The sequence below is a fragment of the Cyphellophora europaea genome, assembly GCF_000365145.1.
Source record: "Cyphellophora europaea CBS 101466 unplaced genomic scaffold supercont1.1, whole genome shotgun sequence".
NCBI lineage: Eukaryota > Fungi > Ascomycota > Eurotiomycetes > Chaetothyriales > Cyphellophoraceae > Cyphellophora > Cyphellophora europaea.
This window is the reverse complement of record NW_008481797.1, coordinates 1,870,544-1,886,539: the sequence shown is the minus strand read 5'-3', so window position 1 is coordinate 1,886,539 and position 15,996 is coordinate 1,870,544. Positions and strand designations below refer to the sequence as shown.

At 53.6% G+C, this 15,996-nt stretch overlaps 6 protein-coding genes across 6 annotated transcripts; 3 read left to right on the top strand and 3 right to left on the bottom strand.

Moving 5' to 3' along the window:
* Window positions 1-908: 908 nt before the first annotated feature.
* HMPREF1541_00699 (uncharacterized protein) lies at window positions 909-2,198 on the bottom strand (the record flags this gene model as incomplete). Its single annotated transcript, XM_008713004.1, has 1 exon — window positions 909-2,198. One exon carries the CDS (start codon window positions 2,196-2,198, stop codon window positions 909-911), a length of 1,290 nt encoding a protein of 429 aa, XP_008711226.1.
* Window positions 2,199-2,926: 728 nt separating this feature from the next.
* On the bottom strand, window positions 2,927-5,209 carry HMPREF1541_00698 (uncharacterized protein; the record flags this gene model as incomplete). The annotated part of the gene is made up of 2 exons (XM_008713003.1): window positions 2,927-3,895; window positions 3,947-5,209. 2 exons carry the CDS (start codon window positions 5,207-5,209, stop codon window positions 2,927-2,929), a joined length of 2,232 nt encoding a protein of 743 aa, XP_008711225.1.
* Window positions 5,210-5,954: 745 nt separating this feature from the next.
* On the top strand, window positions 5,955-7,175 carry HMPREF1541_00697 (RNA 3'-phosphate cyclase; the record flags this gene model as incomplete). Its single annotated transcript, XM_008713002.1, has 1 exon — window positions 5,955-7,175. The coding sequence occupies one exon, from the start codon at window positions 5,955-5,957 to the stop codon at window positions 7,173-7,175; it is 1,221 nt and encodes a 406-aa protein (XP_008711224.1).
* Window positions 7,176-7,514: 339 nt separating this feature from the next.
* On the bottom strand, window positions 7,515-9,009 carry HMPREF1541_00696 (uncharacterized protein; the record flags this gene model as incomplete). Its single annotated transcript, XM_008713001.1, has 2 exons — window positions 7,515-8,929; window positions 8,982-9,009. 2 exons carry the CDS (start codon window positions 9,007-9,009, stop codon window positions 7,515-7,517), a joined length of 1,443 nt encoding a protein of 480 aa, XP_008711223.1.
* Window positions 9,010-10,457: 1,448 nt separating this feature from the next.
* Window positions 10,458-11,277, top strand: HMPREF1541_00695 (uncharacterized protein; the record flags this gene model as incomplete). The annotated part of the gene is made up of 3 exons (XM_008713000.1): window positions 10,458-10,629; window positions 10,687-11,095; window positions 11,145-11,277. 3 exons carry the CDS (start codon window positions 10,458-10,460, stop codon window positions 11,275-11,277), a joined length of 714 nt encoding a protein of 237 aa, XP_008711222.1.
* Window positions 11,278-12,884: 1,607 nt separating this feature from the next.
* Window positions 12,885-14,591, top strand: HMPREF1541_00694 (uncharacterized protein; the record flags this gene model as incomplete). Its single annotated transcript, XM_008712999.1, has 1 exon — window positions 12,885-14,591. One exon carries the CDS (start codon window positions 12,885-12,887, stop codon window positions 14,589-14,591), a length of 1,707 nt encoding a protein of 568 aa, XP_008711221.1.
* Between the last annotated feature and the right edge of the window lie 1,405 nt (window positions 14,592-15,996).

Below are 15,996 nucleotides of genomic sequence, written 5' to 3'. Positions count from 1 at the left end.
ACGGCTTCAATACATACGCTTCTTTCTCTCTTTCTCTCTCTCTTCCACTTAAAAAGGTCGTGGGTGAGGCGAGGCCATTCTGTCAACTGTCCGCCCAGTCGTGCCTTCACGGTGAAGCAATATCTTGGCCGGGGGTTGTGAGGTGGGAGGGGGGGGGGGGGGGGCAATATCATCCCGCTATATCGCGTTGGCGAGGATATTTCTATATCAACACTTGCCGGTTGGTCGGACTGGGTTGAGGAACCCCCAGCTACAGTACGTACATATAGTCCGTACTGTAGCTGGGGTGCGCGCGCGCCTGGGGCAGGGCAGGGCAGGCATTAGGGAAGGGGAAGTTATGCCTGAGCGTAAATCACCCACGCTTACAACAGGTATATCTCTTTTTGATGATGATGAAGAAGATGATATGGCAAAGACCGAAACGGAGGTCTTGGTGGTGAAAAGGTTGCGATGTGATGTGCATTGGATGAATTCCTAGGCTCGTTCTGAAAGGCAACTTAGATCAAAACGCCTCGCTAAATGCAGATACTGGACGGTGGCAGGCCTTGTGCAGTCCCAGTCCCAGTCCCGTTCTCCATCCCTGTGGCGGGATGTCTACGCATTTGTTCCGCCCTCCGGTTCGAGGTTTCTATTAGCGTCTGTCAGAAAATGATCTTAGCTACTGCTTCTTTTCTCCAAGGTGCGGGTCATGAGAGACTTCCTCAGAATGCCTTTTGCCCTTCGAGGCCCCGGGATTGGCTTGGAAGTCCAGTCGGAAGTATGCGCGGCGGGCTGTTTGTGGTCGGTCAGGTATGCCACTTCATCCGCGTCTTTCTTCTCTTGGAATTCATTGCCCTCATTGGTCTCTTTCGTTTGCTTCTCACGTCGTAGTCATTTCGATAACCGTCATCATCAACATCGACAGATTCCTAACCCGGTCCGATTGCAGCTTCAGCTCCTTTTGTTCGTTGCCCCTGGGATCCCGACTTTCGCTTTGCGCTCTTTGCAGGTGCCGTCTGGTTCTGACTTGCCATGATCGCATCGCCGTCGTCATCTTTTCCAGTTGCTTGGTTGGATGGCGTGTTGTCTTCATTCATGTCAAGATCTCCATCAACATCACCACCAAACCTTTCATGGTAGATTCTTGCTTCATCCAGCTCGTTGATATCAGCCGGCTTGCTCCGTAGCCATTTCATTCGAGGTCCACTCTTGGCTCTTTCTGAAACCCTGAAGCCGTAGATCCGAGCTTCATATATCCTGCCCTTTCCCAAGCCCGGTGCAAGATTCGGCGTCGCTACACCGTTGATGGCGGCGGGTTGGTGTGGAAGTGCAGCAAGTTGAGCAGCGGCTGCGGCTGTGGTTTTATCGTCCTTAGGTGGCGCCGTAGCTCCGGGTATGGCTGGTGGGTTGGGGAGGGTCAGACTGCTAGATCTGCTCGCTGTCATACCAGGGCCTTGTTCGTGACCAAGCACATTCTCCACGTCTTCGATCTGGCTGCCTTCCTTCAGCTGTTTTCGTTTAGGAGGAGAGATATCGAGATCTGGGAAGGTCATGAAGAATAAGCAGCCGAAGGTGGTGCCAAAAAAGGCGCCGTCAACAGCTTGAAACCGCGAGTTGGGCGGAGTGTACACATCCAGACAGCTGGGACAGAATAGTTTCACCGTTTGCTGGCCCGGCGTGTCAGTCAAGCCAACGGGCAGAACGCGAGCTCCGCCGCAATAGACTCGCGGGCAGTATCCAAAATGCGAAAGGTCATACTTCTCCATCATTTGTTGTATGCCAGGCCTTGAGGTGATGTAACGGGCGTGTATTAGGCCATACAGTAGCTCAGCCGAGGACTCAATCACCGATGTATCAGAGGAGGTCCTGCCGTGGCGGCGAGAGGACGCCGAAGCGCCCGCTGATTGGCGCCTCCCACCATTCTGGTTGACGGGTTCGTCGAGTTCTTCACCGAGCAACCCATCATCTTCCTCCTCCTCTTCCTCTTCTTCCTCCTCCAAGCCCTCGCCGGACATGGCTGAAGAGCCTGCTTCTGAAGGCTCGACATCCAGTATCATCTCCAAAGCCTCCTTGTACATGGGCACCTGCGACTGCAGGCCCGTGAGGTTGAAGTCATCTTCGATAAAATCTTCGCTCACTTCTGCGAAGTATTCATGGCCCACCAGGCTGCAGAACTGGGCAATCCAACTGTCGGGGGATTGCGATGAGGATTGGGACATGTCTGATATGGTCGCCGAAGAGGTGGTGAATCGTTCGTGGTAGAGGGATTCGGAGTACTCTGAACTGAGTTCAAGCCCGTTCAGGCCCGTGGCCAACGCGTAGGGGTCTTGTACAGACACACTGCCGGTTGTTACGGACGCTTGTGGCAAAGATGAGATTGTCACAAGTGGAAGTAGGAGGGGCTGGAATCGAGGGGTGTCGTGGTGGACTTGGGTTTCGGCAAGACGGGCGATTCAGAACAGTATATCAGACAACGCTTGCTAGCTCCATCACAGGGGCGCATGAAATAAGATCATGAACATGTGTGAAAAGGGTTGGCTGGCGGGTACGCGAGACCAATGTCAGGCTGAGGTGGGTAGGAGACCGAGGCTGGAAGAACACTTTCGGCGGGACAGCGGGAGGAAAGCGAGTAGCTAGGAAGAGGCCAGAATGCGCTGCAACAGTATTGTGGTACGCGTCGTAGATTTATTCAATCAAAGGTGAAGAGGTGCAATAGACGGTCAAGACAATAATATTTGCCAGGTTCCCACGTTGGAGCGATAGCGCACCGCAAGAGCAGCAGCAGCCCGCCTCTGCAGACGTGACGGCTTGGCGGTCCCACGTGATACCAAAGGTGGACCCAAGCCTCGCTCCATTGTAATCAGATACCCAGTACTAATAGCGCCCAACACCATGCTGCATACCCGATCATCATAAGCCAACGCTGCCAGACTGTTGTAAAGCCAACTCAGAAGAGCTCGTTCATAATCTTCGAGAACTCAGGCTCATTCTGGAAGGGCGTGTTCAAGTCAAAGCTACCCCCTCCATTCGTTTGATAGGGTGTTCCATAGCTATGTTCTGGTGCCGGAGTCCCTCCGTTCATGTTGCCAAAGTTGCCTGCCAGCTCGAAGAGGTGGGAGAGTTCGTTGGTCATCTGGAGAGCATTCTCTGGACTCACGCCAAGCTCATCATAGCCGTTCGTCTTGGGCGCTGTGGCGTAGTCAACGTTGTGCCCAGCCATTCCGACCATGGCTGCCGCCGCATCGGAGTGAGCGTCTGTCTCATGGTTGTTGTCGCTACCAGTACCGCGGGCCAGCATGCCGATCTTGTCTCCCATCTCCTTCAACCCTCTTATGGTCCGCCAAAGCCTCTTAGAGACGTGAGACCTGGTGCTAAAGCCCTTGACCAGCTCGATGGCGGTGTAGAATTCCTGTCGGGTTTGATTGCAGAACACAGCGGGCGCATGTGCAACTGACAGGAACAGCACCGCCAGTGCTTGAACGAGAAAGTAGTTGTATAGAACTTGCTGGGTCTTGTAGATATCAGATATTTGGTTGACGCCGTTAAGGGTGTTAATGGTGTCTTTGGCCACATCGACTACCTGCTGAGCATGGTGCCGGTTCTCCATGATGCTGGTCGCCGAATGCAGGATGGGTCGATAGATTGAGATACGTGCTTGGTTCTTGCGCAGATGCATCAACATCCGCAGGCGGCGGCGACCACGGCTGGGTATTTCATTCTCACGTTGCAAATCGCGACTATTGAATTGCAGCGACTCTGGCAGGTCTTGATACCATTGCACGATCTGGTAGTCGAGGAAGCCAATCTCATCCTTCTTGGTGTTTTGTCCGCTCTCGTATGCGATGTTATGGTACCAGACCTTGGTCGCAATTTGATTGTACTTGGTGATATGTTTGAGATACGGATATTCATCGTCCTGAAGGTACTGTTAGCTATTCACACCGGGACGAATGTCTAGTCGACTTACTGGTTCTGGAAGACCCGGATCAATGTCAGCATCCTGGAGCGCGAACGGCATGCCGGTTCCGAAACTCCACCTTCTATCGAGAGCATACACGACCCAGAATATCCGCACGGCTTGCTGGTACTCGGCTTCATTAGTGAAATGCTTCAACAAGGAGTCCCGGCGATGCAGGCCCATTTCAATGCAGATGCGTGAGGCGATGCCGATGAAACGCCATGCTTGGGTTTCGTCGTCCTTTTGGAAGTAGAACGTGGCGGTCAAGACCAGCAAAACAACCGATGAAATCCCAGTGTTTGTTACCAGCTTCAGATCCACCGCGGGCTTAGCAGAGTCGAAGAAGCGTTGTCCAAGTTCACTGCGTCCATTACCCTCCACCACAAGAGTAGTGGCTAGAATCATTTTGAGAATTGTAGTTTCTTCGTCATCAAACGCATCAGCACCCGGGAAACCGACCTGTCCGAACCCAGTCCGCAGCGATGCGTTAATGAATTTGTACAGACTGTTGGCATGCTTGATCATCTTGTTGTTGTCAATAACGGGATACATGATACCGATCTCTTCTTCGTAGACATGGCACAATCGCGTCACCTCGTTGACGTCGATCAGCCAGAGAGGGTCTTTGGTAGGATGTGGCCCTTGCGGGTGCGGCAGTGGAGAGGCTGCGCGACTACGCTCTTGTGAAACAGCACCCTCGTCGCCGATATTCGTTATTCCCATCGTCTGGAGCGACGACTTGGCAACATCGAAGCCGTACATGGAGCTGGTCGGACCATGAAACTGCGGGAGCACTCTTTGGGGCGGCCGCGATTTAGGTGATACCAGTGGAGGAAGCGTGCGCGACGCAGACATGGATCGAGCATGGCCATCTTGATTGAAGATCGGGTCTGGCGCCGGGAAAGAAGATACGACGTCTTGCCTCGTGCGCAGCTCATTCACCTGCGAGTATAGCTCGTGCACCTGATTCTGCAGCGCCTCGATATGGTTGCGCATCTGCTGAAATTCGGCCGAGTCCTTCAAGGTGTTTGTGCAGCAATTGGGCGCATAGACACACTCGAGGTTGAGGTTGCCGCAGCGAACGCAGGGCTGCTGCCCGTTGCATCTGATCTTCCGCCTCTTGCACTCATTGCACGCAATGGAAATGTAGCGATTTCGTTTCGACCGCGTGTGTGCCGGTCCGCCAGAGCCATTGGGCCCGTCGTCGGCCTTGCGCTTTTCTGCACCGGCACTAGATTGAGGCGAGTCTTCATTGGAAGCGTTGCCAGCCATGCTTGAGCTCAAGCAACGACTCCGAGTGGGTATGGGGAGGAATGATTCCGCTGTGAGTGGTGTGATAGAGCACGGAACTAAAGAGAAAGGATCTGAGAACTGGGGAGGTGGGAATCCGGAGTCTAGCGGTTGTGGCCCATGGTACGGTGCGGGGGAGGTGGATAGGCATTAGCTTAGCTATAACTGGTCCATGGACGGCAACGTCAACGAGTAATTATATGGGCCGGCTTCTACTTGACATCCTCGAAGTTCTTGCACATATACTTCTAAGTTGTAGGGACCATTGAGTTGCATACCGAAGGACGGCTCGACGATATTTCAGCGCCCTAATTGCATCGGCCTGGGGCTTTGATAAGTTTGTTCCGTATGGATACAGCGCAAGTTGCTCGTCACCCAGCACGAGCGTACCTCGACAAACATATAAGTCCTAGTTTCGTGCCACGGACAGTCCTATCTCTGCATCACCCCTAGATGTATACAGTCCAGTGTCTGAAATGACTGGAGTGGAACTGCGCAATGCCAGGTGCCGTAGGAAAGCGCTTGGCGTCGATGACTCAAGGCGGTTTGCGAGACTCCAGTTGTGAGTAACTCTGCTGAGCTTATGAGAGTATTGCGTGGTTGGTATAGTGCTCTCCTTCGATTCTCGGCCTCCCATCCCAGTCGAGCTCTCACAGCACTCACCTCGAATACTTCTCCCACGTCGACTCAAGCTCGAGCAATCGAATAACCCTCCAACACCACCCAAATGATCGATCTTGACGGTTCGACCCTCGAAGGCGGCGGCCAGTTAACTCGTGTTGCGCTCAGCCTTTCTGCTATCTACCGCCTCCCGATCCGTGTCTCCCGCGTCCGTGCCAACAGGGGTTCGAAGTTTTCGAAGCGAGGTGCTGGAGCTAGCGGCGGCCTCAAAGAGTCGCACCTTGCAGCCTTGCATTGGCTCGCCGACATGTGTAATGCCAAGACACAAGGTGATGAGGTTGGGAGCGAGGAGTTCGTCTTTCGCCCATCGTCGAAGAGAGGCTTGATCAGAGGACCCTCAGATTCAACCATTGAACTCAGGAATCCCGGCAGCGTCTGGCTTGTGCTTCAGGCCCTGCTGCCATTCATCCTGTTTGCGATAGATGTGCCGGTATTGGAACTGACATTGAAGGGTGGAACAAATGTCAGCAAGAGCATGAGCGGCGAATACGTACAGCAGGTGCTGATCCCAACGTTGCACAGAATTGGACTTCCTGATATTGAGGTGGACATCGTGAAGCGGGGCTGGACGTCTCCTGTGAGTCAAATCGGCGAAGTCAAGGTGATGATAAAAGCAGCAAAACGACACCCGTTTGTGCTTCCCGCTTTCGATGTCGCAGAAAGAGGAGCCATAAAGAGAGTTGCCGTTACGATATTAGCGCATACCGAAGCCATGAGGAACAGCCTGAGAGTAGAGGTCATCAAAGCCCTTGGTTCTCAGTTTCCAGCTGAGATATCTGTGGATGTTGTTATCGATGAAGAGTCTGGCAGCGACTCTAGGCTCTATCTGCTCCTGGTCGCCCACACGGCAAATGGGTGGGTTCTTGGCAGGGACTGTTTATACAACAGACGGATCAGAACCGACAGGGAGGCGAGAGTGATGGCAGAGAAGGCGTCCGAGAATGTGGTCGGACAGCTGACTATGGAGCTCAGTAAGGGAGGCTGTGTTGATGAGTACTTGCAGGACCAGCTTGTCATTTGGCAGGCGCTTGCAAGTGGTGCCAGTAGGGTGGATGCTGGTAGACATGGCGCAGATCATGATGAGGGATCTTTACACACAAAGACCGTTCGATGGGTTTGCGAGCAAATGATGGGCAACCATAACTTGTTTCAGGCTGATGGCCGCTGCGTTGGCACGCAACCCTACGATGCAAGGACGATTTCAAGGAGCGATATAGCAGAGATGACCCCGGTCTTAGAGGAGGCAGCTATCGACGATGAGGGATAGTGGACGCGGCATGAATGAACAATGCAAGTTATGTCTTTTTGATCTCCTTTCGTTATTTATGCCGTGGTCTCGTCCCATGCTCAAGGCTTCGACGGGAGCCACGTTTGGGTAGCTACACTCTGCACATTGCGGTAGCCACGCCACCCGCATTTTGCGCGGATCAATGCTCACACGTCGTCTGGTCTTCCTGGACATGAACAATTCGAGTCATTGGATGACGAGACTGTTCGTAAGAACCTCAGGTCTCGTTCCTTTACAATACTGGATTAGACCTCCGGTCGTCCTGTCACAATATTCGTTACCAGAGTCTTGTCACCGTTTCGATACAATGACCGACGATCAAGCCTGTGCACCCTCCGTCTTGGTCTTCTTCGACTTCTTGGCCTTCTTGTCTTTCTTCGTCTGCGCCTCTTGGGCTTCGGGCTCGTTGCCTGACTTCTGAGAGACTTTGGCAGCAACATCGGCGTTGGTGGCAGCAGGCTTCTTCTTGGATTTACGCTTGTTGGAGGAGTCGGCGTTCTTAGCCTGCTCGGCATCGACGGCGGGTAGCTCAAGAGCAGAGGGTTCGCGGGAGGCAACATCGTCGTCAGTATCCTCGAGCTTTGAGGAATCACCATTCTCGAGTCGAAGCTGACGTGAAGCAGCAGCATCATCGAGGTGCTTGCGCTTCTTGGACGGGTTTAGCGAGGCAGGATCAGCCAGAGGCTTAACCGGCATCTCATAGCCCATAGACTGCAGAGCCTTGGCCTTGTTCTTGCGACGTGATTCCTCCTTGATATTCTTCGACTGCCACTGCTCAACGGTCTTTGGGGCGGCGAGCTTCTGACCCTCCAACTTGGTGTAGGGGAGCTTGCGGAACTTCTTGTTGGCGCCTTTCCAGACATCGGCGTGCAGAGTCTCGTCAGGCGCGAACTTGCTCTTGAGGATGTGACCGAACATGAGATAGCCGTTCATGGTCTCAGCGGCGATCTTGGCGACCTCAGCAGAGGCGAACTCGATGAAGGCATAGTGCTTGGAAGCACCGGTCGAGCGGTTGCGAGACAGACGCAGACGAGTGATGTCGCCGAATTGAGAGAAGAATGCGCGCATCTGGATCTCGTAGAAGCCGTGCGGGATGCGACCGACGTAAATGGTGCCCGGCTGCTCATCACCAGTCGACTTCTTACGAGCCTCGAGAAGCTTGGCCTCAACCTTGCCATCCACATCGACGATAGGTGGAGTCTCTTGAATGTCTAGGGCCTCTCCCTCCCTGGAGGTATCGCTCTCGAAGCCTTTGAGTAGGGCCGCATCGTCAACTTCCGATTGATCCTGCTTCTCGTCACCAGACTCGCCAAATCCGACAAAATCCGCCAGTTCGATTGGCTTGTTGAGCCTCTTGAATCTCTCCTCCTCCTCGGCAGTCATGACAACTCTGGACTCGGAGTCGCTCTTGTCAGTCTTTGTATCCTTATCGGCCTTGCCACCGGCGAGCTTCGACTTCTTCTCTTTCTTCGCAGACTTCTGCTCGGTGGTTGGACCAGATCCAACATCAGGCGCATCACCGCGAGACTTGATAGCATCTGCTACACCTTGCACCTCCAATTCAGCATTGCTGGCCTGCGCGTCCATCGTCCCGGCTTTCTTATCCTTCTCAAGTTGTCTCTTTTGGAGTTTTCCGGTAGACTGCGAGGTGGGAATGTCGGTTGTGGTGGGTGCGGTCGCGGGTGCAGTCGCAGTCTTGATTTTCTTAGTTGGGACGTCCGAGGCGGGGCCGCCTTGCGACTCGTTAGTCTACCAAGAGAGTCAAATGGACCTTTTTACTCTTACCTTTACGCTTGCTGCCGGTTTTACTCATGTTGACCGCTGTTAGAATGGTTGAGTTAAGAACGTGTTAGGTGTGTCAAGTTGCAATGATCACTGCGGGATCAAGTTCAATAATTTTTTGGAGCCGCCCGGGGTTTAACCGTTAGCGCCTTGGCAGAATTGTAGAGCATCTAGGGGCACGGTGGTTAGTAGGCGCAGTGGTGGGCAATGGTGACTACCTACAGAACAAGTGAAAGCTCACATCGCATATGTGCTAGTATGCTTGTGAATACACTAACCACCACTAGGCGGCCTAGACTGGCTGCTGCTTTGGTGTTTGTGAGTGGGGCTGCTCCTGTCGATACTCGGGTCGATCTCTACTTACGTCAAGAACGGCACCAGTGTTTTCGACTTATGGCCAGAGGCCAGTTCTGCACTCGCCAATAGGTATTCAGGCTCACCACCGCAGCCGCTCTTCCAGAGACGACCAGGTACACTTCCTCCTTCCAGTCTACTACAGAGTAACAACGCAGCCTTGAACTACTGTCTAAGACCAAAGACAGCATGAAAATCTACGTGATTGAGGAGCAGTCCTATACTACATATTACTGAGCCATCCCGGGGAGGTTTCTAGCCTCGAGTAAGTGTTTAGAGGGATGCTCGGCATATCCTCAGGTTGGCGTAAAAGCCCGCAGTGGTCTAAGCTTTCTGAGCATAGCTTATGGCATGCCTAGCGAACGAGCCTAATTGGACCGAGGCAGCGAGCACGCTATGTGTCGGTGGCTGTGTTGATGAGCCGCACCGAATACTGCTGGTGTATTTGAGCGCACATGAAATTTTTCAACGCGGGGACTTTTGTTTAGAAGTGCAGAAGCACTGACTTAAAGAAGCAGCAATGCTTGGGAAGAAGCTCATTCAGGGAATGCTTACCTGATTGAAGCTCCTGTCGTAGGGCTTGCAAGCTAACCTGAATCGACACCACAACCCAATCAGGCCGACAGCCATTGATGCCACAACAAGCCTCGTGGTACGTCATAAGGATAGCCGCGAGGCATTTCAACCTTCAGTGGCGGATGATGTTAGGGGACGTCCCTGTGCCGAACGTCTGACTGAGCGTCTGGCGGGCCAATCCCTCGCGAAGTTTGCCCCAGAGCGCGCCTTGTGATACGCTCCTTCCACTGCGCAGAGGGCGCCCACGGATCGCTCGGCTTCCAATGAGTGGCGCGATGGGCCCTCGCTGTGACTGAGCACGAGGACGAAGACCTTCGCCTTGAGGCAGCCGGAAGTGATGATTGTTAATCTCAACCAGCTTTCCGTTCGACCTTATATGTCACGAGCTGTAGTTGCTCATATCATTCCAGATCTGTCGTGTCGAATTCTCCAACTCTTATTTCAACTCCTAGCCAGACCAGACTTTCTCTTATACCAGCACCGGTATCTTGCTTACTGTCCCATTGGGCCGCCTGCCGAACATCTCAGAGCTTTCCTTAAGCCACCAGGATGGTTGTTATCTGGGGCCTCGACCTCCGCGATATACAATGGTACAAGTTTAAGTCATCCTACATGTTCGGCAATACAGACTACCACCTACGACGTAGAAAATTCGTCGTCTATCAGCTTGCGATGATACTTTGCGTGGTGTCCGAGTCTGTCGGAACAGCGGCACTATCAAGTAAGCTCTCCTGCGTTGTGCTTATTTTTTCATTACACCACCTAACGACTTTCCAAGACTATGTAGATCAACAATCAGATATCGAACGCCTCCACTCCTCAGCTGCCGTTCACAACGACGATTTCGTGGGCATCGCTTCCTACAACATATTTGTAGGCATCGCCGTTGCGACGATCTTTGGTGCAGCATTCTTCTTCGACCTCTTCTTTCCGACTCGTTACGAGCCCATGAATATCCGCTGGGCATGGCGAATCTCTGCCGTAGTGGTATCTGTTATGGCTTTCGCCGACGCTATTGCGTTTACCGTCATCACCGCAACGGGCCATGCCTGGGTCAGTGCGAACTCGGCGGATGCGGAAGCTATTGCACAGCAGCATCTGGACCCACCCTTGAGGTATCGCGATAACGGAAAGGCGATTGCCAGTGTGGTGCTGTTGTGGTTGGGATTGGTCGCGACCATTGCGAGGTAAGTCACCTCATGTTCCTCGCATCTGTGCAGTAGCTAATGTGCGCAGTACTGTCATCATGTTTGCTTTCTACAAGCATGTTGGTGCCTATGGACCTCTGTCTCATGGTGGGAGGTGGCGGCAAGAGGCAGCGATCAAGCCAGAGGGTATGACAGAACAGCAAGCACAGACTGAAGCTTGAGCTCTGTTGGAAGAAGAATATCTAACCCGAAGTGAACGAGATTGATCGGATAGAAGGCCGGTAACAAGCGGCTCGATGGCCAAGATCAGGGAAAAGACAGGTACTCATTGTACGTTAGCGAGGCGTCAGGTGTGGCTTTTTCTCGCAGGGCTGTATGTCTTTGACATGCAAATATATCATGTAGGGCAAAGAAACCTCCCCACCATGGACCCAGCGCATCACGTCCCGACTTGTTGGTGTCAGAATATGCCTCTCTCCCAACTAGGCCACCGTCGTCTAGCAACATGTACAACCAAGACGCCAGCCATCCGCACCATGCCACGGGACTCGTCCAAACGAAAAGCCGCCTGCTGCGTGCCCCAACAGCCACCCAATCCACCAAGACGCCCCCACGCACCACCAGTACCAACCTTCCCAAAATCACGCCAAAATGCCCAACTGCTGATCACGATGCTGACTTCTGCTTTGTACGCATCCGCACGGGGCCGTGGGATTGCTGCGGAACAAGGCCGGCCAGCTGCAGTTTTTGCTTCTACGGGCATGGCGGGTGGGCGGGCCGCGCTAACCAATGGGGGAAAATGCCTAACCGGAAGGAAACCGTGGCTAGAGCTGATATGATGGAATGTGGGCTCGGAGGCTGTTGGGTTTAACTTCATGACTGTCCATGGGATAGCATCTCGCATCTTGCCTTTCTGGTAATGGCAGATGGCTGAGCTGGGAAAGGGGGAAGGCAGGGGAGTTGATGATGCGCTGCTCAGGAATACCAGTATGTGCTTCTTTCTGCTTCAGCCTCAAAGCCCTCCGTATCCAAGCGACTTGAACCCGAGCCTGACGCTGCCACTAATATCTAAATTCTTTCTGGACACGTCGACCATGCCAATGAACGGTTCAAACACAGCCACAGTGGTGGAATTGCAATCGATCTGTGGAGGCATCCTGAACACAGAGGGGCGAAGCTCACCCGAGTTGACAGTATTTATCCATGGACATGTTGCCGACGCCTTTCCACAGCTATTGATCATGCAATCCTGAGTGTCTGCCTCTGTTTCTGCCTTCTGCTGGTCCTTCGTAGTTGCCTCTCCTGATGCAATGTCCTCAGAAGCCACTCAGCGACTCTCGATCAGTGGCGGACTCCGCAGCCAGGCAGTAAAAGTCTTGGCGCTTACGGCTCAGGACCCTTGCAATTCCTCAACCAGGTACAAAGTATTTTCATGGGAGATTCAGTACAGGAATATACTGTAGTCTCTGCTGATAAATGAAGCTCCAAGGGCTTCAACTTTTGCGAGAAATACGCCACGATTCTCGTAATGTGTAGATATCCGCTCTGCGTATTGTTAGACCAATCATAGACAATAGCGCAAGTCGCATGCAGTGACCCGCCCGATAACCACCTGGAGAAGACCGTTTGCAATCCAGCTTCATTAGCTGCAACAAAATGGGGGCCACGTGCAGCATGACCCCTCTCGGGATAACAAGTATATCGAAAACATCTCGAGCGCTTCCCTCCTGCTGATCTCTATATTGAACCCATCAACTCATCCGCCTTTCTACCAGCATCTAATACAACAGAACTGCACTGATTCTCTCTCTCTCGACCAACGTTGATCATGGTTCAAAGACCCTTTCCACAGGTCGAGAGGAAGCCATTGCCCAAGGGTTCTGATGAATATGAAAGAAAACGCTCCGAGATTGTACAGCAGCTCCAAGACTCGATTCCACCATCACTGTATCTCGACCAGAAGATTGTTGAAAAGCCTCCACTCGATGTCACTGAGATCCCCCGAACGTGCGGCATCCTGACGCCCGAAGAGATTACTATCACTGAAGGTTACGATGCCAACGGCCTGGCTCATGCTATAGCAGAGCGCAAGTATACCGCTGTCGCTGTCGCGACCGCGTTCTGCAAGCGGGCGGCCATCGCCCATCAACTCACATGCTGTCTGACCGACTTCTTTATGGAGGAAGCCATCGAGAGTGCCCGCAAGCTCGACGACTATCTTGCGACGAACGGCAAGACGATAGGACCCCTTCATGGGCTTCCTATCAGCGTCAAAGAGCATATGCCGATCGCTGGCCGGAAATCCAGCTGGGGTTTCATGTTCACCCAGGCCCACACGGACACAGACGCCCTGATGGTCGAGGTGCTCCGAAACGCGGGAGCTGTCTTCTATTGTAAGACGAATCAGCCACAGCTCATCATGCACCTTGAGAGCTGTTCGCATGTAGGCAGATCTCTTAATCCGTACAACCTCAATTTGACGCCGGGTGGTTCTTCTGGCGGGGAGGGTGCCCTGAATGCTCTTCGAGGCTCTGTCCTGGGTCTGGGATCGGATATAGGAGGCTCCATTCGTTGCCCCGCCGGTTTCTGCAACATCCACGGTTTCAAGCCTACCAGCTACCTCCTCTCGAACCATGGCTTTCTTCCCGGTGGCTTTGCCGCAGAACTGAACATCCTTGCTACCGGTGGCCCCATGTGCCGCTCTCTGCGCGACATCGAGCTCTTCATGCAGATTCTGCGTGGATCAGAACAACACCTTCGCGATCCCAGCATCGTTCCACTACCGTGGTCGGGCCTCACCACCGCCCTGCCCTCAAGGCCCATAAAGCTCGGCATCATGACAACCGACGGCCACATCACCCCTCAGCCGCCCGTCTTGCGCGCTCTCGAATGGGCTAGAGCTCGCCTCGCGGCCTGTCCCCTCGCCCAAAACTTCGACCTCAAGCCTTTCATGCCCTACAAATCAGGCGACGCCCACAGACTCATCCACCAGATGTACTGGCCCGATGGACCTGGGCACGCGCGCGACCCAATGTCGATCCACGGCGAGCCCGAACTGCCCCTCACGACATGGGGTCTGCGAAACGTGACCAAGGCCCTGGACGGCACCGAGATCAACGCGCAGCGCTGGACGCGCAACGAATTCCGCCGCGTTTTCGTGGAGGACTGGAACGCGCAGGACGTGGATTTCGTGATCTGCCCGGTCTTCGTGGGGCCGGCGTGCGAGCACGACACGGCGAAATACTGGAATTACACGACCTTGTGGAATTTCGTCGACTATCCGGCGGTGGTGATGCCGACGCCGGTAAAGGCGAAGGGAAAAGGGGAGGAGGGCTATGTGGAGGGGTGGAAGCCGTTGAGTGAGGACGATGGCGAGGTGAGGAAGATGTGGGATGAGGGGGATTTTGTTGGGGCGCCTGTCGCGTTGCAGATTGTGGCGAGGAAGTACGGCGATAATGAGTTGATTGCGGCGGTGGGAAAGCTGGAGGAAGCGTTGGGATTTGGTGTTGATGGGACGCTGCCTGTCTTGGAGTGAGACGGGGAGATGGAGAGGTGGAAGGGAGGCCTCCGGGTGTAATTATCCGCAAATGATACTTCTGAATGCATATACATACTGGATGTGTAGTACTCTCAACAACGCTGATACAACACCGTCCCTGCTTGCTGTATGGACAATGATAGATGGGACTTACCGACCTCTGGCTGCCGACTATGAAGGCCTCCATGAACGAGACAACATTCAAGGACGCCTGGGAGGCCACGCCGACTTGATTCCTTCGGCGAGAGAACTTCAGCATCCCGCGCTCCGTCCAACTTCACGTGCCCTACCACGACTCAGCCAGTGCTTCGGCACTACCAGCTGATTTCTTGGGCATAGTAGTTCTAGCACTGGGGTACCATCAGCTCAGTTACAGCGCGTATGCAGCTCAGTATTAGACGCCCCATCATCAGCAGAGGAGATGGGTTGGTGGCTCTCTGTCAGCATTCAGTCGGACTATTCCTGTCGTGCTTCCAGCGAGTACCTCAAGTTCGATATCAGTCCCAAGAAAGGGAGTATATCAAGCAATATGTTAGCAAGGCCTCCACGCGGAACTCCCGCAATACGCCTGGCTGCAGTCTTAATCTGGGACGCGTTCTCGAAGACCAAGCGGGGTTTCACGAGAGCAGAGGCGAGGTCGATTTGTGCAAAAGTATATTCTCCTTGTTACTGTTGCCTCACCGTCGGAACTAGCAGGCATCATCCTAGCCACCCGGACGAATGTTGACCGAAGTGGATTCCAAGACATAGATCGAGGGCGAAAACTTGGACCATAGTCGGTATGTCGCGGCCCTGTTGCGCAGAAGAAGTTCTTCTCGGCTAGGAATAGGGTAGATGGTAGAGGTAATGAAATGATAGCTATGAGCGAATTCAATGAAGTAATAATGCCGCTGAAGAAGAGGGCGAGGAGGGACTCTTGAGCAGTAATGGACCTTTGGTCGTGTCGCGGCGCCGGGAAAACCTTGATCCACAGCCACAAGCTGGTAGTGGGGGCGGCCGGCGGTGGACACCCTGCCCTAAGAATCTCCTGCGGCGGGTGCGGCCTGACACCCACTCCGTTCTTTTCCTCGCCCTCGCCTCTTGTCCGGCAACTCGTCACCGAATTATCGCACTGGAATAAATCCGCTCTCGGCTTGCCATCCACCCGTTTGTAAGGCAGAGAGACAAACATTAAGACACCAGAGGCGAAAGATTCTGACCCATCCGACGTCATTCTTGTTTTCCGACTTCACCTGTCTCTCGCTTGTCGGTGCTTGCGGTTTGATCTACACAATCTCAGATCTTTTTTCTTCAAGCCTTTTCTACTATTCCAGCTCATTCTTGCGCTGCCTTCACCGTGGCTTCTCAAGCCCTCTCAGACTGGGCTTCACAATTCTGTGACCGAATCTCCGCTGCGCTTCAG